Source organism: Ailuropoda melanoleuca, chromosome 10, assembly GCF_002007445.2.
Source record: "Ailuropoda melanoleuca isolate Jingjing chromosome 10, ASM200744v2, whole genome shotgun sequence".
Taxonomy (NCBI): Eukaryota; Metazoa; Chordata; class Mammalia; order Carnivora; family Ursidae; genus Ailuropoda; species Ailuropoda melanoleuca.
The window spans coordinates 102,764,480-102,787,393 of NC_048227.1; the positions used below are offsets into that span (position 1 = coordinate 102,764,480).

Sequence of the window (22,914 nt, forward strand, 5' to 3'; positions counted from 1 at the left end):
TAAAATGCATTTACAAGGGCCCTGCCAAGCATTAAAGAAAGCAGCTGCGAGTTCTCATCCTGTGAATTCTACCAGCCACCCAAGCGATTTAGCTGATGGTGCTGAGTATCAGTTTATGCTGAGACAGGGTGTGGGCTGTCTCCTCCCGTGGGCATTTTGCCTTTTGGGCGGCTCACGGGAACACGCGTAGAGACACAGAGGGCGTACAGGACATTTTAGGAGAAGCAGAAGGGTAGCGGTCAACGCTGACACATTCATGCGTCCACTGAGAGTTCTAAGTGCTTCGAGCTATTTCTTCTCATTTATTCTGCTCATTTCATCTTCGCTATATATGTTCAAATATGTGCTTAGCACCTGCCATGCAAAAATCCAGCGGGGAATTTCCAGTTAGTATCGGTAACATGCTGCCTCACTCTACATTTCTTCCACTATGAGCTCCACAAGGTCACAGGTTTTGTCTCTTCTGTTTGTGAATCCCAGTGTTGGAAGGCAGGGCAGGGCAAGGCCTGGATCATAAAAGGAGCTCAAAATATAGCGATTGAATTAATAACTTTGTGAGGTGTGGATCTTCAAAAGGGATTTGATCCTTTAAAGTTGGTTGTACATAATTGAAGCAAAGAGCATTTAGAAAGTGAATGGACAAAGAGTCCAAGTCCATATGCTGGCTCCCGTGTTTATTAGCTGTACCTTGACTAGGGAGCTGACCTCTGAGCCTCGATCCTAACCTGAACAGTGGGAGCAAGGTAACTGTCCCACGAGTTTCTTCTGAGGACTGAAGGACAGAGTGTATGTGAGTGATACGCATGGTCCTCGTTAGAAGCGTTATAAGGGCTGAATAGTGGAGAGGGAGAGCTCTGGAATCAGATCTCAGCTCTAGTCTCAGCTCGACCATTGTCTTGCTGTGAGACACATGTAAGTCATATGGCGCTCTGCCTAGTACACAGCGAGTGAGTGATAAATTGGTATTATTATGAACAATAGAAGGCAATTATCATTATGGTTGTTATTAGTATTAAATTACTTCTCTAGAAAGACACACAAAACACAAATATTCAAATCCATTTAGAAGGGAGAGAAATTTTAGAGGAACTCAGAATGAAAAAAATCTCTGTAATCGAGCACCAAATTTAGCTTTGGGTTTCCTGGCAACTAATGCAACAAAAAGAAACAAACAGTTTATATAATTATTATTATCAGTTATAATTAGTCAGCCGGGGCTGTGCTATCTAATATGGTACCCAGGAGCCACATGTGGCTGTGATCGAGTCTGAAGACCGGCACATCTGAATTGAGATGTTCTGTAAAAGTAAAATACACTGGATTTTGAGGACTTAGTAGGAAAACGTAATATATCTCATTAATAAAGTTTTATATTGATTGCATGTTAAGGTTATGGTATTTTGCTTAGTTGGACTAAATAAAATATATTATTAAAATTGATTCCACATGTTCTTTTTATTTTTTTGATGTGGCTGATTAAAAATTTCATATATGGCTCACATTTGCAAATTGCATTATATCTCTATTGGAGGATACTAATCTTTTTTTACTCTCACTATTTTAAGTGGAACTTATATAATTTATATTTTTATATTAATATAAAACATAGAATTATATAACATGTCATTATATAATTATAACATATTATAATAGCAATATATCAATATATAATATAATGAAATAGATAATAAATATCAAGTATATAGTATTAACATATAAATATGTGATTATGTACAATATAGTAAATAGTAATCTAAATATAAAATATGTTATGTAGGATGTAAGCTTTAATATATAGAAGGCTTTGATAATCAAATGAGTAATCCTCACCTACAATTAAAAAACTTGTGGTAAGTATCTTGATGAGGTAGAGATATATGATAATTGCAACAGCTATCATTTATTGAATGCTTGCTTATGTGCTGGGCAGGGATCTGATTTCTTTATCTATCTCAATCATTTAAGAGTTCATTGAGTGGTATGATTGTTCTTCAATTAAACCAGAAGCCCTTAGGAACTGGTATAAGATTTCTGTCTTCTGTTTTCTCTGCCTCTGTGGCATCACTCACAGCCTTCCAGACAGGTGGTGGGCACTCAGTGCTGCTCAGCAGATAGGTGTATGAATGAATGAAGCATGAATAAGGCCCCCCTCTCCCCGTGTCATTCAGCTCATCCGTGAGACATAGTTCCCTTAAATATCAGTAACAGCAGAACGTACAGAAGTATATGAAATTTGGGGATAAATTGTCACCTGAAATGGTGTTGTGGTTTGAAGTCTGCAGGGAGAACTTGGTACAAGAATTGGAAATCGTCTGCTCACCTAAGCCTGAGTATGTCAAGGTAAATGGTGTTAAAATAACTAAAGAACTGGCTATTTCCTTTGGGTAAAAAGCATCTCTCAAGTTTTTGGAAACGCTTACGTATTTTGAAGAAACGTATTATAGCTTGTTTTGAATCTGAGTACATTAAAGAAACAAATATTCCAAAGAATAAATTTTTCCCCCCAGAGGTAGAAATGTGAAAGAGCAAATGAATCAGATCTCTTATCCCCAGTCTGCTCTCTGCAGCCCACTGAGCCCGGGAGAAAGAAACTGGAATTTAGGAGGATAAATTTTAAAATTTAACTACAAGCCACACATATAAAGATGTATCCATGGCAAGAAGGGCCAAGAGAATGCTGCCTCTCTTGCAGGTTTCTCAACTTGCAGAGAAAGAGAAAACTGAGAAATCATTCGAAAGAGAGTTACGGAGATGATGACAGGTTTGGGAAATAGGTCTGATGAGCAAAGAATGGGGTTATGTTTTCCGAGGAGAGGGAGTTAGTAGTGCTCGAGGATGCGAGGACATTACTGCGCCGGCTCTCGTTCATGGCAGGCTTCTCTCCGCACGGACGCTGGGCAGAAGGCATGGTGCGAAGCGTTGATTTCCGTTTAAAGCTAAAAGAATTTCTTCACAGTCTGAGCTATAACCAATGGTCTAAGCAGCAGGGGAAGGGAAAGAACCTTTCTGGACGGCCTTCAGCAGGTGGATCTCTCTGCTGCCTGTATAGTTCAGGGGTGTTCCGGCCCCAGATGGTGGGGCAGCAAGGCCAACTCATTTGTCCCTAGAGCGACCTGCATCAGATACTTAGACACCAGCTTCCTGGAATCGGGTCCCTTCATCCATAGCTCATCTTCAAAATACTCAGTGAGAAAAGGAGACATGGACGGTCAGAGGCTTGGCCTCTTGGCCACATGGGTGGATCCGGGGTCACGAGAAAACCCCTCACAGCAGATCCAAGGCTTTTCCTCAAGACCACGAGGCAATTTACAGAAATACATTGTGGGTGTCAGGCTCTCTAAATTGCAGTGTTTATATTCAAGTTCAAAACTCCTTGTACTTAACTAGCATAAAGTACTGGCAGGGAGGCAGTGTTTCAGGTGTCCATGAGGCCACTTTTGAGCAGTTATGGAGGCCTAAGAAGGTACTCTGTTGACGCACGAGGTCTCCAGCCCAGGGCCGTCCACACCCTAATGCCCCTTGGAATATGAATCCTGATCCTGGCAGCAAGATCGGGGAGCTGAAAAGCCGCTGAGCTTGATTTCTATCAACCAACTATCGTATCTTATTCCAATGTAAAACTCAGGAAAACCTCTGTTGCTCAGAATTGAAAACTCCAAGGAGCTGACGTATTTACCACTCAGACGTTGGTGGTTTTCCATAGCCGCATACGTGGCGGTTTGGTAGAACTTAGAAATTCATCTCCAGCAGAGCGAAAGGGCTGCTGCGAACACCTTCGTCGCCATGACTCGCTTTGATTCATGAATGTAGAAGTGGCTCTTCGGCGCTTTAGAGTGAGATAAAAATTGATTTTTTAGAAAACGTGTGGAACTAAAGAGAGAATGTTGTCAACATCAGAGCATAGAACAAATAACAATTTGAGAAAAGCATTAGAGACGTGGCTTTATCACGATTATGATTATACTCATTGAGTCATTTTGAGGCAGATATTAAAGATTTCAAAGGTCCCTCGTGTCTCTGCCTGCGTTGCTCCACTCTACGGCCTGGAGGCCCTGGGATGAGTCACTGAGGTGGTTTTTGTTGATTTGTTTGTCGGAAATTAGCTCCGAACACAAACAAGGCTGGGTATGCCTGGTTTCGGTGTGAAAAGGGATAACCTTCTGACTTCTGCCTTTGGAGACCCCAGCTCATAACTAACCACAACTGTTGACGTTGATGTCTTCTAGGTCATTCTCTGGGAGATGCCAGGGAGCTAACAGTTGTCCAGGAGCGGGCCCCATGAAGTCCGAGCCCTAAGCTTTATTACTTGAGTACTTAGTGAGTCTTTTCCAGATGCTAGTTGCTGAGGAGAATGCAAAAGAAATGTAAATCTTGGTCGCCCAAGAGATTGCCATCCAGCTCGGGGACAAATGCACCCCATAAAAGACAATCAAGTCAAAAGTAAAGGCTATGCACCAGGAAGTGGCAGCATGAGTCATGAATACAGCAGCCCAGGCAGGAGAGATGGGCCACCTGGAGAGGCTGAGGACTTTGTCACAGAAGAGGTGGGGCTTGGTTTGGATCCAGAAGGATGGGCAGGGAGCAGAACAGAGCAGAGCTTACTACTTGACATTGTTACTTAAATGTTACCCACACTTGTTTGATCCCCTCACCAGATTGCACACTCCCAGGAGAGAGTGACCTTTCCCTCTATAACCAGCACAGAGCTGTGCATACAGTAGGCGAGTAATAATCTCCCCTGCAATGAGGTTGTCATGAAGGTGCTCAAAAATCCAGGGGGAAGGTTAATTTGCAAGGACTGAGATGGTTAATGTTGATAATATGACATCGCTTTAAACATCTTTAAAAGAATTTTCTGTTATTCTCCTGTAAACATTTCGATGACAGTCATCATGATAAAGCCACAGATTTCTTTCTAATGCTTATCTTAAATTATTATTTGTTTTATGCTCGGATGTTGACAACTTTCTTAAACTCAACATGAGTATTTTTTTTAAAGACAACTTTATCCCAATCTCGCATGCCTAAGAGCCACTTCCAGGAAGGCTGGTTTGCAAGACACACTGGCTGAAGAGTTTTTAAAACTAAACTTTAATAATTAGGTGATGACATCATTGAATTTGGAAGCCTGATAGGTGTGGGCAGTGGACTCTGGAGACCAGATAGAAGGGGTGGCCCAGGCGCGTGTGGAGACGTGCGTGCTGTCCATTCAAGCAGAGGGTAGGCGAGTGAGGGGACTCCCTGTCCTCTCGACCCCTCTGGACTAGGAACGGAGGAGAGACGGGGAGGGGGGCCAAGGATCTGTGGAAGCTTGTATCCGGAGGACAAGGGTCATCTTCGCACTCACGCATTATTCTTACATTTTCACTTTAGCTATTTTATCTCATATTGCTAAGCACGTTGGTTTCAGTGTTTTCCAAAGAGGAAATGGGAGCAAACGCAGCACGCAGATAAAGTAACCAGAACACTCTCCCACACATCTGGCCTCGTGTGGCTGAGGTGTTTGGCCAGTTCATAAACACGCCACAGCGATGACCTAATAATAACAGAAACGTCAGTCCCTGGCAGGCTGCAAGGGACATGAGGACGTTTGGCCTGAAATCCTCTGACGTGTCCAAGCCTCACACTCTGGTTGTGTGTTCACCCAGTTCCCGAGCGCCCAGCAGAACAGGACCTGGGAAGGCTCCGACTGGGGATCTGGTATGAATGAATCACACCAAAGACTGCCAACTAAGAGGGAGATTTACAGGCTCCAGCCTGAAGTTCTCCGAGTTTCAGACATGGATAGGGGCGCAAACTCGTTCCTGACGTGGCGTGGGCTGCAGGCCCAGGCCGACGCCGTCACTCTGTGCTGTTGCTATAGGGAACCAAGCCACTTCCAAACGCGTCCTCATCTGTCCTCTTAGTGTGCTACTTGGTATTGTTCTAAGATCCTACAATTGAGACTCTATAAACTGGGAAGAATCACTTCAGGGCTGTCCAGGAGCCGCTGTGGTTTGCACGCAAAGTACAGATGGACATTTGAAATCCTGTCCTTTCTCATCCCCAGCCGGGGGCCCACCCTTACCACATGTATTCGTCTGGACTGTCTGGGCCCCAACCCTGCACACACCTTTGCTCCCTGTCCTTCCTGTCCCTCAGGGCCCTCCCCCCTTGCTACCTATGGCGTCCCATTGGTCTCCAAGCCCTACTGCAGTGAGCTCCTGCCTGAAGTGGTTGCTCAGTAGCTCCCTTCCAGAAAGGCCCACAGGTAGTGCTTTGTGACGGATGTGCTTGGTAGAATGGACACTTTGGCCAGCCTAGGTCTGCACTTGGTTGGTCAACACAAGGTCTTAAACTCACTTTGTGGCACCAGGGAGAGTTTGTTTAAAATATAGGTGCCTGGGTCCGACCCCAGGGGTTCTGATTCACTGACTCCTGGATGGGGCCCCGCGATTTGCATTCCTATGTGGAGCTTCCAGTGCTGGTGGCATAAGGATCCTGCTTGGAGAGACACAAACCTAAGATGCGCCAGCCTGCCCCTGCCTCTGCTCCCCTGTTCCCTTATTTTTTAGCCCTCTCTCGCTGCTGGACTCGATGAGATCCCTATGTGATGGTTAATTTTATGTGTCAACTTAGCTGGGCTGCAGTACTCAGGTATGCAGTCGATGTTATTCTGGATGTTTCTGTGAAGGTGTTTGGGATGACATGAATATTAAAATCCATAGGCTTTGAGTAAAGCAGATTGCCTTCCATACGGTGGGTGGGCCTCATCTAATCAGTTGTCAGCTTGCATAGACCAAAAAAACCTGACCTCCCCTGAGCATGAGAGAATTCTGCTAGAAGATGGCCTTTGGATTTTATTTGCAACATGCGCTCTCCCCTGGGTCTCCAACCAGCCAGCCCATAGTGTGGATTTGGCACTTGTCAGCCTCCTTAATCTTGGGAGTCAACTTCTTAAAATCTCTCTCTTTCTCTCTCTTCTTACACACACACACATGCACACACACACACACACACACACACACATATACACACACATTTTTCCTATTGGTTCTTTTTCTCTGGAGAACCCTGACTAATACACCCTGTGAGAATTTGAACTCAGCTCCTTCTCATGCAGAGTCTACACAGTCACACCCCAGACCAGAGTCTCCCCAGTGTGCAGAGCACAGCCTGAACCCATCAGAACAACCTTGGAAAATGCATGTTCCCGATCTGCATCCCCAGAGACCCTGTCCCAGCAGATCCAGGTGGGCCCTGAAGTCTGCACTGACAGGAGACTTGGTTAGTGTTCAGTACATGACTCTAATTCGTGTCAAAGTGTCAGTTGCACAGTGTAGAGCGTGGTCAAAGGCACGGAGGTACATGTGAACAAATTCGTCTGGCAGGGAGTTTGCAATCCAAGTGAGGACTTCTATTGTGGAGTATTTTGGAGTGACAGGGACCGCACTGACCCACTGTACTAGGTTGAACAGTGTCACCCTAATTTTTTGTCCTTGCCAGAACCTCAGAATGTGACCCTATTAGCGACGGGTTATTGCAGATGTAATGAGTTAAAGTGAGGTCAAACTGGTGTAGGGTGGGCCCTTCATCCATTATGACTAGTGGCCTTTCAAGAAGGGAAGAGACCACAGAGACCGAGAGAAGACGGCCACGTGACGGCAGAGGCAGAGAAGCCGAGCCTACCGCAAGCTAAGGAATGCCAGGGGGTGCTAGCAACCGCCAGAATCCAGGAGAGAGGGTTGGAACACATTCTGCCTCTGAGCTGCTAGGAAGGGAGCAACTCGGCTGACACCTGGCCATCAGGACTGTGACAGAATCAAGTTCTGTTGTCTTAGGCCATCCTGTGGGTGGCACTTTGTGATGGTGACCCTGGGAAACTAATACACCCACCCACTTCAAACAACTAGAAAATGGGTCAAAATATATCAAGCCGCTGTTTGCAGACCTCGGTCAAGTGGCAGCACAAGTCTGTGGTCCATGGGGGAAGCAAACACGTGGGGTGGGGACGCACTGTGTGAGCACCCAGCGCCGTCTGTCGAGGCCCAGCTGGAAAGTTCTGTATGTGCAGAGCCTGGGTCCCTGCCAGCAGCTGGTTATTCAGCCCCCATATTCCCAGCTCTAGGCTACACAGTGTTGTTCAGATCAGGCCTGAAGTACATCATTGGGGAGTACTCTCAGTGTGTGTTTCCTAACCCCCCCTGCAGTTGAAGGTTTGGGTCTATAGCAGTGGTTCTGACCCTGGCTAGACATTAGAATCACCGGAGGAGCTTCCTCGACCCCTGGATGCTGGGGCCCTATCCCAGACCAATTAAACTTAGATGTAGAACGGGGGTGGGACCCAAGCATTAGTGTGTTTTTCAAACCTCCCCGGGTAATTCTGCCATGCAACCAAAGGGGAGACCCATTGATACCTTACTTCCCAAACCTCTTTTAATAATCCTGCTAAAACCTAACGTAAACAGATTTTTTCCCCACATAGGTTACTTATAAGTTAGTCATCTGCTGTGATATAAATGCATTCTGCCCTGAATTGTCCCAAGCAGGTGGCATTTTGTCTCATGGCTATTGTCATGCGGTGACATGTTGGTGTCCTCCCACCCATGTCAGCCACTTGCCCCCGGAGCGCCACCACATGGCTTCCTGATGCTTCCGAAGTGATTCCCTGGAGGGGCTGTGGGTCCTCCCAGTCCCTGTGTGCCACTGAGGTGTATCAGTATCCCAGGGCTGCCCAGCAAAGGGCCACAAACCCAGTGGCTTCAAGTAACAGACGTTTATGCTGTCACAGTTCTGGAGGCCGCAAGTCCAAAGTCAGGGTGTCTGCAGGGCCAGGATCCCTCTGAAGCCTCTAGGGGAGGATCCTTGCCTGCCTCCTCCTAGCTTCTGGTATTTGCCAGTGATCGTTGGCGTGTATATATGTCACTCCAATCTGTCTTCAGTGTCGTATTGCCTTCTCCCTGTCTCTTCACGTTGTCTTCCCTCTGTGCGTGTCTATCTTTACGTCTACTCTACTCTTCTTGTGAGGAAGCCACTCGCATTGAATTAAGGCCATCTTCTGGTATGACTTCATCCTCATTTGCATCTTAAATGCATCTGCCAAGATCCCATTTCCAAATACTTTCACATTCATAGGTTCAGGGATTAGAGCTTTGACATACCTTTTCGAGGGATGCACTTCAACCCACAATACCAGGATCATCACATACTTGCTTACTGCACCTGACCGGGGGCTCAGTTATCTTTCCTTGAAATTAACACCTCCATCTTTTCTTTTCATCATTTCTTTGAAGCATAGTTTTGTGATTTATCCAAGCAGCATTCTATATCCTTGCAATTCGAAGTATGGCCCACCTTCGGGCAGCATCCACAGCACTTGGGAGCTTGTTAAAATGCAGACTCTCTCTTACTCCTCTAAACCCACTGATTTGGGAATCTGCAGTCGAACAGGCTCTCCTGGTGATTCATATGGACTTCAAATTTTGAAAAGTGGTGGTCTAAATAACAAAAATCTTCCTTTTTGTTCACCTTCCTTTTATACTGGTGAATGATCCTGGTTGCTCTGAACGCATAATGTCCTTTGTTTAAATAGGAGAATTAACCATTATACATTATTTTCTTAAACATCTTTTGATAATACTTTGTAATGTATGTGAAGTAAAAATGTTCTGAAGTTATGATTTCAAATTCTGTGATTAATTTAATCAAAATGACACTAATCAAACCTGAATGTCAAGTGAACCATAGTAAGAGAAATCTCCCAGTGAAGTCATCTCTAGGCTGCACTATCCAAGTCTGAGTTGGAGGGGAGAGGATGATTAATCTGGAAAAAAGTTTTTAGAGATTTTTTTTGTTGCCATTTTTGGGGAGAACCACAAACTAGCTGTTCTCAAACGCTGAACATTTATTTTGCGTTGTCTTAGATAGAACATTGGATAGACGTGTTAAGGAGGCAGGTTTGGAATTATTACAAACATTGGTTTCCAAAGAAAAAGAGTTGTCAAAATACAGACTAGACTGTCTAATGAAACCAGGAAATTCAAGCCTTGGATACTTCTGTGATTAATGAAGAGAAACATCTTGAGAAGATGGTTAGATTAGGTGCCTTTGAAGAATGTTTTCTGGTTTTGTTTGTTTGTTTGTTTGTTTTTAGAGAGGGAGAAGGGGGCGGGCAGAGGAAGGGGGAGAGAGAGAGTCTTAAGCAGACTCTATGCCCAGTGTGGAGCCCAATGTGGGGCTCGATCCCATAGCTGTGGGATCATGATCTGAGCTGATATCAAGAGTTGGAGGCTTAACCGACTGAGCCACCCAGGCGCCCCGAAGAATGTTTTTAATACAAAGATTTCATGTTGTTGCAAAACTACTCTGAAAATGTAAACTTCAGAAGGATTGGTCTTTGACTTCTTGGAACTCCTTTCTGGCCTTGGTTATAACTCCATTGGCTCCAAATGTTTTCAATGTGCATCAGAGTCATATCTCAGTAAAAATCAGTGTTTTAAATTCCATTTTAATATTAATCAATGACTGCTGTTCTTTTACTTGAAAAAAGTAAGAGCCTTTTGTGTGTGTGTGTGTATGTGTGTGTGTGTGTGTGTGCGTGTGTGTGTAAGTCTATATACTCAGACAACCAAAGGGGTCATTAAGATTCTTCATTGTCAGTGGAAGAATTCAGGTTATTTCTGTTCTAATTTTTGTGTGACTTAAAGCTTCACATAATATGAATTAACATTGCTTTTACCCCTCATTCTGAACGTCTATTTATTATATAACTTTTCTTCTTTACTTAGGTCCACCTAGATTGTCTCTGACCCTTTAGAATATCTGTTACACTTTTAAAAAACCTGCCTTATGATGCTTCTTAGAATCTTTGGATACCTCAGTAATTTTTATTGTAGTCTTATTTCCCCAAATAGATCCATCCGTCTATCCATCTGTCTTTATATTCATTTTATCCATCCAGTTCGTTTTTCCAGCATTTTACTGAACAGATACTATGGGCTGAAGAGACAGTGATAGCAAGAGATAATGCCCACTCTCCAGAAGGTCACAGGCCAGGAAAGACATATGTAATCATCCAAATAGATAGATGCAGTTAGGGAGGTAGACAGTGCTAAAGCAGGGGTTCACCCAAGGTGTTACAGGGCCAATTGTGAGGTTAGGACAGACTGGTGTTGGAGCTCAGAAGCGTCTTCCCAGAGTGGTTTGGGAGAACCTTGAGCTGCATTTGGAAGGAGTGACTTTGGAATGAGAAAGGAAAGAGCAGAAGCCTCGGGCAGAGCTCCTTGCTGGTTCAGTCATCATCACCCTTTGTGTGTATCTGGTTCCATGTCATGTGTGAAGTACCTGCTTATGGATTGGAGGGACCAGAAAATTATTCAGGAACTGTAGCTTGTGGTTTCATAGTTCTCTAAAGCTCGCACCTGGACATCTGAAAGAGGAACGAAAGGGAGAGATCAGGCAAGTTCTGTAGACGTGTTAGTGGGGAAATGAGAGACATTTTTGGCTAGCAAGAAGAGTGGGCTTCCTCAGGGATTTAATTGCTTAAAGCTCACATTGGCAGGACCCTGGAGAGGTGAATTGAGAAGTCAGAGCAGGGATGAAGAAGTGGGGGCTGTCCTGACTCTTACTGCCTGCACTTCCTGGAGGAGACGGACTGGTGTGCTCTTCATGCTGGGGATCTCTGGAGCACCTCCCCCTTCTCTGGCCTAACTTTTCACGTGTTGGAGGACACTGACTTTCTCCCTAGTAGTCTCATTCATACTCTTGTACCACTGAAAAAGAGAGTGACTTTTTATCCTTTGTTCAATGATTCAGAGCCCTTTTTTTTTCTCAAAGAGTTTTTATTTATTTGACAGAGATAGAGACAGCCAGCAAAAGAGGGAACACAAGCAGGGGGAGTGGGAGAGGAAGAAGCAGGCTCATAGCAGAGGACCCTGATGTGGGGCTTGATCCCAGAACGCCGGGATCACGCCCTGAGCTGAAGGCAGACGCTTAACCACTGAGCCACTCAGGCGCCCCTGATTCAGAGCCCTTGGAGGCTCATTTTAGACCCTTTGCTTGTATAGAGGAGAATGTCTGAAATAAGGGATGATTTGGGTCCTGGTGGAGAAATAACAAAAACGGGCAAATCACCTGTCAGAAAAACTGGGGGAGATTTTTACCTAACTTCTCACTACTGACCAGACAAGGGTGAAGCTTAAATGTTATAAGGACCATTTTATAGTAACAGGGCGCCTGGGTGGCTCAGTCAGTTAAGCATCTGCCTTCGGCTCAGGTCATGATCCCAGGGTCCTGGGATTGAGCCCCGAATTGGTCTCCCTGCTCTGCAGGGAGCCTGCTTCTCCCTCTCCCCCTGCCCCTCCCCCTGCTTGTGCTCCCACACTCTTTCTGTCAAATAAATGAATAAAATCTTTAAAAAAAAGTATAGTGTTAATTATCTTTTGTATGTATCCAGTATTTTCTGTGTTTGACTGGTAGGTAGAAATAGATGTCATTGTATCATTATGGAAAAAAATATCTATGTGTGTATTGCGCAGTTTAGGTTTTCCTCCAGAGGAGTGGAGTTTTTACTGCTATCTCTGAGCTGGACTTTCTTGGTGTGTGTTGGAGTGGAAATGAGTCAACCCCCACTGATCACGAGCAGTTTGGGATGTCTGCGCTCTGGTCTTTCTGCGACTGCAGAGCTGGGCAGAGCTGCCAAGGAGCCACTGGAGAGGAGAGGGACTGGCCGGGGGCATCTATCTGAGCTTTGCACAGGAATCCGGGTGGAAAGCTCATGAATACCACAGGGAAGGGAGGAACTCGTGCTAAGTAAAGTGTAGCCCCATGCTTGTAGTAATTTAAAAAAGCTATAGCCTCAAAATCCCCTGGTTTTGTTTTTTTATGACAAAGACATGACTCTATTTATAGCATGGCTTGGAATAAAAATTCAGCTTGCAAGAGCTTTTTGAATCAGCTTGCAACAAAACCCGTGAAGTTGACTTTCTGCTAATATACTAGCTTTGATAAGATGCTAAGGTATTAGAGTGGTGGTCTTTGAGATACTGAGATACCACAGTGATGCCCTTTACATTGAATGTCTTTGTGATATCTTTGCTATAAAAACCAAAACCAAAAACTCTAAATATATATTTAATAATATATAAATATATACATATTTATTACATAATATATACATATTTAATATATACATATATACATATGTATATATAATATACACACATATTTTTATATATTATATACAAAAGCTATATATAAATATATATGTATTAGTTTGAGACTTCATAACAGCATGTGTCAAAATTGGGCCTGAAAGTCGTGGTAAACAAAGTTAAAAATGTTACGTAGCTCAACCCAAATGGGATCTTTAGTAAAACTTCACTCTCACTTTTGTAACTCATTTTAAAGTAAAGAAATGTAGTTAGGGCCATGTGAAGTCAATCTTGAGGACAGAGAGTGAGAGGCAATCCTCTGCAGGATTGTGTCATCCCTGTTTTTGAGAACATGGTTAAAGGCAATGAGACCTGTCATGTGACAACAGTGATACATTTAGAGACAAAAATCAAATTGCAATAGTAGTTCGTTAACGTTAAAAATAAAAACACCTACAAACCTTGGTCCCCTTCCTCCAGCACTGTTCACTTGGTGGTTAGGAGTCACCATGGTGGATAACAGAACGATTCTATCTCGGAGGAGCACAGGCTCTAGTGGAGAAGGCAGGACGGAATCTGCGGGCTGGAGGGGGTGGGCGCTGGGGGGGGGGCCTGGTTGGTGCAAGCCGTCCTTGCCTTGTATTAACTATTTAGCTCCAGTTATGTGAGGTTTCTATACAAGATGCCTTACATGATTGCCTATTTGTAAATTTGTTTGGTTCCTGCTAAAATAGAGAGGGAAATTAAGGTAACAATAGGAAGTCGGTCCCTGATTTCTATTCGGGGAGTATTTTTGTGCTTGGGTGTACATGTGTGTATGGCAGTTCCAGTGAAGTCAGCTGTCGCACTTGGTTGGAATACTAATATCGAAGAATATATGGCATAGGGCTGTGTACAGGAGAGGGATTTATCTGATTATATGTGATTTAAAACTTCTATTGTGCCTTCCAAGAAGGGTTCTGGCCCAGAAAATTACAAAGGAAAATTAAGGAGAGAACTAGAATTGCAGAAAGCTGGGAAATACTTTGTAGAGCTTTGTTCACACAATGGAAATGAATTAGGGACTCTCTATATATGTATATATCTCTCCCTCTTGAACAAATATTTTTAAATTATCATTTGAATGAATGTCAATTCTTAGCCTGCCAGAATGCAGGACTCTCATGTCTTCCCAGGAAGAGTCCCGGCCAGGTGGAAAGGGTGGTGTGACAGCACAGAAACTGCTTAGACACAATCCTGGTCACAGGATCAACTATGGAGCTTTGGAAGAACCCAGGAAGGTTCTTTATGGACTTTATTCTGACAGCAATGAGACGTCAATAAAATGAATTAGGTAAGAGGGTGACATGTTTGGATTGAGATTCGGAAAGATTAGTGTGATTGCCGGGTGAGGACAGATTGGGTTGGGAGATGAGTGCAGGAGCAGGGGCAGGGAGGCCTGGAGGCTTGCAGTGATCTCGGTTTGACATGGTGGGGAGGTCTGAACTAGTGAAGGGAGACGAGTATGTGGATTCCACCGGGGAGGCAGAATTTGACGGGATTTGCAACCTACTAGTCAGAGGGCTGAGAGAGTCGTTCAGAACCCTGACTGAGCAGGAGAACACAGGCAACGTGCAGGTCTGATGTGGATGTGGGTAAGAAGCACATCAATTCAGATCTTGGAATCTGGAATAGTGAATTGCTGAAATGAGGTGGCACAGAATAGGAGAACACCAGTAACAAAAACAGGTGGATGCCTACCACCAAATTACCTTTAGCAAAGAAAAACTTCACTGCACTTAAACTGAATATTCAGTACTAGTTAAGTTGGGTTTCTACACGTGATGCCTTCCACGACTTGTCAAATGAAAATTTGTTTAGCTCACGCTAAAATAGGCAGCATCCTCAAGTGGAAATTAAAACAACATCTCTCAAATGTTGGTCCGTATATCAAATATAGATTTACAAGCTTGGAGGCCTGAAGATAGGCCACAAGCTTAGACAGCCCTCAGGAATTATTTGTGAAACATGACTTATCCAAAATATTAAAATACTTAGATATGAATTAATGAGGATAAAGTTAACTGATTTGGTCATACAAGTATTTCAAAAGAAAATTTGAAATTCAGTAAGAAAGAATGGTTATATAACCAAATCATTTAACCATCCTGACCAATCTTGGTAAAACGCTATTTCCCTGTCCAACTCCCTTCCCAGCTGAGGCCTGCGTGGCAGTTATCACTGGCTGATATGCTGTGTATTTACTTGTTTATTTGTTTTTCTTTTGTTTTCTTTCTTTTCCCCTTGATTAACTGGGATGTTCGCTCTACCAGGAAAAGATTTGGTCTGTTTTGCTCACTGCTATATCCTCAGTATCTAGTACAGTTCCTGGTACATACATGCATTTGATAAATATTTGTTGAATGAATGTTGTTGAATAAAGAAAATGAATGCCAGTACAGACTATCATGAGAAAATCGACGGAAGCAGAAGTATCTGTAAGGTACTTTGACGGCAATATAGCTAATTTCACAGCTGGCCTTTACAAATTTCCATATTTGAAATTTTCTGTCTTGACCTGTTTTCTTCCCAACANCTGTTTTGCTCACTGCTATATCCTCAGTATCTAGTACAGTTCCTGGTACATACATGCATTTGATAAATATTTATTGAATGAATGTTGTTGAATAAAGAAAATGAATGCCAGTACAGACTATCATGAGAAAATAGACGGAAGCAGAACTATCTGTAAGGTACTTTGACGGCAATATAGCTAATTTCACAGCTGGCCTTTAAAAATTTCCATATTCGAAATTTTCTGTCTTGACCTGTTTTCTTCCCAACATTTATTCAAAAAGTGTTATTTTACATATTCAAGCTCCACCGAATTAAGTTTTAAAAACCAGCACATTTTAATGATGAGACTTACACTTAATTTTAAATGATGCTATTTTTGAAATAACTCTGGATTGACTCTGTGGGAAATTCTGTAAATAGGTGCAACTTAAAACTGTGAAGCCTCAAGTCCTCTCTAAGGGCACAGGATGAACTGGAATTTCAACAGTATTGCTGTAACTCTGAAACAAATCTTTAAAACTCTTTCCTCCTGCTTCCTAGCAGCACTCCCGCCGAGTTTCTGGAAGATCAAAACCTCTTTGTGATACTGAGGTTAGGTTAGATCAGGGTTCTTTCCTGCCCTGTTGATAGGAGGGTAGCTTTAATGTTCTGCGTTTCCGGAGACTTTGTTTAGTCTCGGAAATCCGAGTTTCACGTGTCTGTCGAAGACTGCACTTTCATCAGTGCACCCCACCGCCCCGGACTCTGGGTCCCCAGAGCCCCCACGCCCACGTGTGGGTAGCGACAGTCTGCGTTGCATCCAATCCTATTTCTGAGGATGGCATCACCTTTGGCGGTGATCCATTTGCTAAAGCTCACGGCCCACTTCAAAGTCTGATCGCCGCCTTACCCAGGCCGCGCGGCCCCTCCCGGGGTCCTCCGCGCACGCCCACCGCAGGCCGCCCGGTAGCACGGGCGCGCACAGCCCAGCGCACACGCCCCGAGAGCGAAAACAGGCGACCGCGGCCGGGCCGCGGTCCCCAGGGCAAGTGGCCCCGACGTGCCTCCCGGGCCGCCGCCTCGGTCGCCCACGCCACCGCCCCCCGGGGCCGTTCCCCGCGCCCCTCCCTTCGTCGGCTCCCCGCCCGTCCGCTGCCGCGCCCGCAGCCGCCGCCGCCCTAGGAGGCTTGTCCCTCGCCGCCCGCCGTAGCCCGGCTCTGGCCGGTCGCCGTTTCCAAGATGGCCGCGGCGCGAGCGGCTCCTGCGGCGGGCTAGAGGCGGAGGCGGAGCCGAGTCACTCCCGCACTTCGGGGCTCCGATCCCCCGCGCCAGGCTGCAGCTTACTGCCCGCCGCGGCCATGCGAGGCCCCGTGCACGGATGAGAGAAGCCGCCGCCGCCGCCGAGCTGGTCCCCCCGCCCGCCTTCGCCGTCACCCCCGCCGCCGCCATGGAGGAGCCGCCGCCGCCGCCGCCGCCGCCGGGACCCGAGCCTGAGCCCGAGCCCGAGCCCGAGCCCGAGCGCTGCCGGGTGGCGAGGTGAGTGGGGCTGCCGCAGCGGCCCGGCGCAAAAAGCGGGTCCTGTCCTAGCCCAAGCTTGGTCGGAGGCCGAGGGGGCGTGGGGGCTTGCGCTTCCCGCCAGGTGGTGAGGGCTGCATCCCAGGCTCCCGGGCCGGGCCAGAGGGGCGGGGTGCAACTCTGGGACCGAGGGCGCCGCGGCCGAATCTGCCGAGGGACCCCTGCCCGGGCACCGCGGGTCCGCCGGAGCGCTCAGCCTCCTGTCCCTCCCTGCAGCTTCACTGCCCTCCCGAACGCGGTGGGGCCGGGAGCGTTGTGGGGCTCACCTGGTCCTGCGGGAACTGTGACCTCCCCGTCGCGAGCTTCAGACCAGGGGCCGCGCTGAAATTGCTTGCATCGTTGCTAAACGAAAATGCTACCTCTCCTCTGCCCCAATTCGAGTAAAGAAATAGACGCTCTTGAAGCAGACATGCTCTGGTGGTTTTCCTGCGTTCTCCGCCTGCCCTCCTTGTGCACCCCCTTTCCTTTGCCTGCCTTCTTTCCCGTGAGAAACTCCACTTAGTCTCTGCAAACAGGCAGGTTGGTTTCTCTTTCTGAGGGCCGTTTACCGCTTTTAGCAGTAGCGTTGTGCAGATTGTTGCTCACACGTGCACGTAAAGGATTGATTTCTTTAAAACTTTGCTACCGCCTGAAGCTCTAAGATGGAACTTTGGTACCCAGAGCATTTGTTGCATTCTCTTCCTTAGAGACTCTATTAATCAATTTTATGTCATTTTTTTTTTCTGATTGGGAAATCAGAGTCACCATAACTAAGAATTTACCTCTTCTTATGTGCCTATGTTTGTATGTTCAAATGCCCTCTTCCCCCGTCCTTTGCATCCCAGAGTAAACTTGCAAACTGCTGCCCCCTGTCCCTTATAATGAAAATACTTGCAGAGTTCCTCTTGTATCTTACCGTCTTGCTCTGTACTTCCAGGAATAAGGCAAATAAGTGTCCTCTTTATTTTTCCTGCTTAAAAAAATTTAAAACAAATTCTGTAGCTGTAGTTAGAACTGAACACAGGAACCATATCCTTGCTTGCAGACCCAGTCAGTTCAAACAGGTTTTATTTTTATAAGCTGTGAAAAACGTCATTCTTCATTTTCCTAAATTCTGAGATACTTCTGTGAACTTTTAAGGAACAACTCCTCTAAATAATACTACATGGTGTAATGAGAATTCATTTTGTTCCTTTTGAATACATCTAACATTTTAAAAAGTTTTGTCAGGTAGCTTATTGTATAAATTTGTTAGTAGATTATCTTTGAGCATTTTGACTCATTTAAGTATTTCTGTAAAGGATAATAATAGTGAACACTTATTAACCGCTTAAAATGTGTCATTTTCTTTGCTTCCTTAATTTGTACAACTACCCTATGAGGTAGGTCCTTTTATGTCTCTTTTATGAATGAGTATAAACTGAGGCACAAAGGTTAGGTGTTTTGTCTTAGTTTTCACACCAGGTCGAGCTCAAGTCTGGCTGCACATTGCACGCCCTTAACCACCTTGAAGAAGAGGTGTGATTTTATTACCCAAATGGGCAGGTCAGAGGTTATAAATCTGTATAACGGTACTTTGGGGAAAAAATAGATGTGAACTTTCTTAGGTAAAAGTAAAAAGGGCAGAGAGAAGTGGTAATGTGCCGAAAAATCACTTTCTCCAACAGTAAAAAGAAACCTTGATTTTTTTCAGTCAGGTTTTTGTCTGTCTTTGTTAAAAATAGGTCAGGATAAATGGGCTTCATCCAACTTTAAGGGAACAGCAGTGTGCAGAACAAGAAGATCTTAGAAATATTTTTCTTAGCAACATTACAGTTAATTTTACAATAGCAAATCTGTAAAACAGATTACTTGACAAAGCTGTGATTTTGTCTTTTATACACACCCTCATTGTCACCACCACCACTTCAATACACAGAGCTGACCTCTGACACACTTACTATAGATCATTAGTAAAAGGTGCTTTAGGGGTTCTGCAACTGTTTATTTGGATTTCTTTTATTTGTGCTTAACTATTTTAAAGAAGCTCAGTATGCATGTTCAAAATGATAGATGACACGTTTTAACACTGGAGACCAATAATGTGGTGATTTATGCTACCAGGTTAGCTGGTTTTGGGACAGACAGAATAAACTCTTTCTGCCATCTTTGTTCATGTACTTTATGTTAATGTGTCATTGATTAAGAAGGCTGCTTTAATGCCTAGGTCTTTTGTGGAATGCAGGTCTACACATGTTGGCCAGTGTACCACTGTGGCAGGTGCCAGCCCAGCACATCTGCTTGGTGCATGCTGACGTGAGAGTTATGCAATCACCAAGGAACAGGTTGAGAGGTGATAGTACTCTATTATAGTTTTACTGCTTGTTGTCAGTCGTGGATACTTCTTGTCCTTATTTTTGATAAAGAATCATAAGGGTAGCAGTTGTTAGTGATTTAACTTAGAAGTAAACGTTTCTTATAATTTCTTTTTCAGACTTCGGGGTCATTTCTAGGAGGATCCTGAGATTACAAGGAGAGCTGTTAAAACTAATTTGGAACAATTTACTTCTGTGATTTCTTGAATCTGCACTTAAAAAAACAGAACTTGGATATTAAGGCTGATAAAAGACTGCTCCTATCTGTAACTTTTCATTTAAAATTTTTATGTTAAAATAGCTTCATTGTTCTCACTTACTGACCTTGAAAAGTACATGTTACATGAACATAAAAATACTTTTTTTTTAAACCAAGGTATGTTTATTTACTATTTATATAATATGGTTCTTGTAAGTTCATTTGAAAAAAGATAAGTTTCACTAGTAAAAGAGTACTTGAATATTCTGTCACTCCTAGATAATTTGATCTCTTTCTCAACTTGAATGTCCCCTTTGAGCCTACATGTTTCCGTCTTGACATTGGATGTCACCTCTTCTCCCTAAGGAAATCCACCTTCTGGTGCAGCTGCAGACTGCCTGGGCATTATCAGGGATGGGCGTGGCTTGAGACCATTACAACACGAGATCCCATTGGCGGGGCGGCTTAGGGCAGGGAAGCCCTGACCCTGCAGCAGCAGTAACAAAGGGCTCCAGTGATGGCAGAAGCTTTCTCATGTTCTGAAATGGGGACAACTTGTCTCTCAAGAAGGACTTTGTGGTTCCCTTTAATTGTCATATTATTAGAAGTTGCTTCTACTTGCTTCACATGTCTTCTCTTGGTGTCTTGTAAATCTTGTTCTGAGCTCTCCCTGAAATATGGGGATATAAGGTCTGGACTGCTTACTGGATACATTTGCTTTAATAACTTCCTGTTACTTAATAATTCCTCATTCCTCAATGATTATCTTTTTACTCATAGCGTTCTATTGTCTTAGCCTTCTTCTTTGACTGGGTGGTATGTATTCTTTTTAAAGACACTTGCATGTTGCCAATCAGTAGGCCATTGGAAATAGTTTCTTTAAAGGAAAAATAGAAGAAATGTCAGAAAAGGAGTTTGGGCAATGACTGCTTGTGGGCCCTTTTGAGCTGACATTCCCTTGACAGGGTGAGATAAGCAAGGTCCAGGTCCTGTGCTTTACCTCTTCCTCAGCTTTGTCTATACCTGGTAGGTGGGCCAGTGTATTCTTTTGCCTATAGAAAGGCAGAGTATAATTAAGAAATTGATTGGCGAACATAACATCAGCAAGGAAAATTAGTTGAATGATTTTAGCGACTAATGTTAACAGACCAGGAAAGTTGGCTTGCATCCCTATCAGATGTACCCCATTCTTCTAGTATGAGAGGCATGTGACAAAGTCTTAGGCTTTCATTTCCTTAGACTTGAGAGGCTGCTTCCCCCCCACCCTTGTCACTAACTTCCCTTCATTAGTTGGGTTACAATGTGTTTATAATCTTCAGTCTTACTTTAATTAGGTTATGACAGACCTTGCTCTTCTGGCTATACTTTGAGGTATATTGTATCCTCGTCCCTTAAAGACATTTGTTAAACCCTCAGTGCTAGATTTTTACCAGTGGTAAGTCCCAGAAGGTCACCTAACTGTCTCCACCCACCCCATAATCCACCCTCCTGCCGCCACCCCCCCGCAAAGAATCCTGTGGCATAGTTTCTGAGAAAGGTGTGGCAGAGATGTCAGTGGTTGGTGCTTTCATAAAATGCTTTTTTACTCTTGTGAGTATTATGTTCAAAAAAAGATCATGATGGTATGTGGTTTTTCCGGATTTAAATAATTAAATTGAAAAAATTTAGAACCACAGTAGAATTTTTTGCAGCTATTAAAAAACCATGTTTTTAAGGGCTATTCAGTGACATGGAAAAATGCTCACGACAAGTCCTTCTAGAAAAGTCTTTATAGGTAAGTGGGACCGGAGTGATTGTCAAGTAGTTCTGATGTCTACATGCTAGCCACTGTGTTCGATGAGAACAGATTATAAAACAGTATTTGCAGAACATGGTAGCTAAAACTTGAGGTGGCTGCTCAGGTGGTATGTATTTCTCCACCAGTTATGTCTTTCCTTTGTCCTCACTCTCCCCCATTGTCATCTCTTTCTCTGTCGGCTCTAGCTCCCTGGTTCAGGTTGGACATGTACTGTTCTTACATGTTCCTGTCTGTAGGGATGGACACTTGACCCAAGCCAGGCCATTAGGATTCTTTACTGGGATTTTTAGAATTGGAGCTGGAGGAGAGCAATCCTCTTTTTAATAACCAAAATATATATAATGTGGGAGTTCTGAGCCTGGAGCTAGCTCCCTGAAGTTGTAGTCAGGCTCATGGAGAAGTAGTTTGGTCTCAGACAGTAACAGTAACCCCCAGAGAAAAGGCAGAGAGGCCAAAAGAGCTCTTTGGCCAATTTCTTTTTATGCTAGATTCACCTCCATTTTTTTCTTGATTCGATACGTGAGTTAATAGATTCTCTATTTTTGCTTAAAGTCTGAATAATTTGAGTTGGGCCTCTTAATCCCAGCTAATGCTCAGTATGATCCCATTTTTAAAAAGTGTATATGTGCATAGAAAAAGGATTGAAAGGGTATGTACCAACTGTTTCCTAAAATTTTTTTATAGTTAACGTGTTACATGTTATTTTATAATCAAAAGCTAATTATGGAGCCCAGATTCTTAACTAGTATAGTTATACTTTCAAGTGTCCTTTGACTTGTTACTAAAATTGAAACTGATGAGATTCTACATTTTATATAAAGAGAATATGCTTTCCAAATTTTAAGTTAAATTATCTTAATTAAGTTTTCTTTTTTCAAAAGTGTTTTTAGTCTCTGTGAACTAACTGAGCCGACTACATCGAGATGGTTTGCTTTAATTATTTAGTTCATCCTGGGTAACAGAATTAGTAGATAAGAATTAGCATCAGCAGTGACAAAACAAAGGGCTTGCTTTATGATAGTCTCTCATATTTGTAGTAGTACCATTTAGAATCTATGACTGTATCTTCATCATGTATGTTATGTTCAGATGCTTTCCCCTTTTTAAGAGGCAAATGCAAAACCACTGTATTTTAAAAGGAACATTATTCCTTTGGAAAGTAGGTGTGGTAGGGACATTCTTCTGTTTCCCACAGACCTCAGACTCATGTAATGGAGTGCAATTTGCCTTTGGATATGTATTCACTAACAGCATGGGCAAAATGAGAACCTGTTTTTTACCTATAAGAACATTCATTTGTCATATTTTGCAGACATCCGTAGAAGTATTAGTCTCATAGATCAT

The 22,914-nt window shown here is 43.8% G+C and overlaps 1 protein-coding gene and 1 long non-coding RNA gene across 7 annotated transcripts in view; one reads left to right on the forward strand and one right to left on the reverse strand.

The window, feature by feature from the left end:
- LOC117804038 overlaps positions 1-17,626 on the reverse strand; it is a 38,792-nt gene extending 21,166 nt beyond the window's left edge. Inside the window, exon 1 of the long non-coding RNA XR_004628213.1 lies at positions 17,507-17,626. This is a non-coding gene — a long non-coding RNA (uncharacterized LOC117804038). The remainder of the gene's footprint in view (positions 1-17,506) is intronic.
- MAP3K4 (mitogen-activated protein kinase kinase kinase 4) overlaps positions 16,608-22,914 on the forward strand; it is a 114,381-nt gene continuing 108,074 nt past the window's right edge. For 2 of the 6 annotated variants that reach the window (XM_034669417.1, XM_034669418.1), the window contains exon 1: positions 16,608-17,201. In XM_034669417.1, coding sequence (XP_034525308.1) covers positions 17,044-17,201 — 158 coding nt within the window. In that variant the 5' untranslated portion in view covers positions 16,608-17,043. The remainder of the gene's footprint in view (positions 17,202-22,914) is intronic. The other 4 variants (XM_034669413.1, XM_034669415.1, XM_034669414.1 and 1 more) reach the window with 4 other exon arrangements.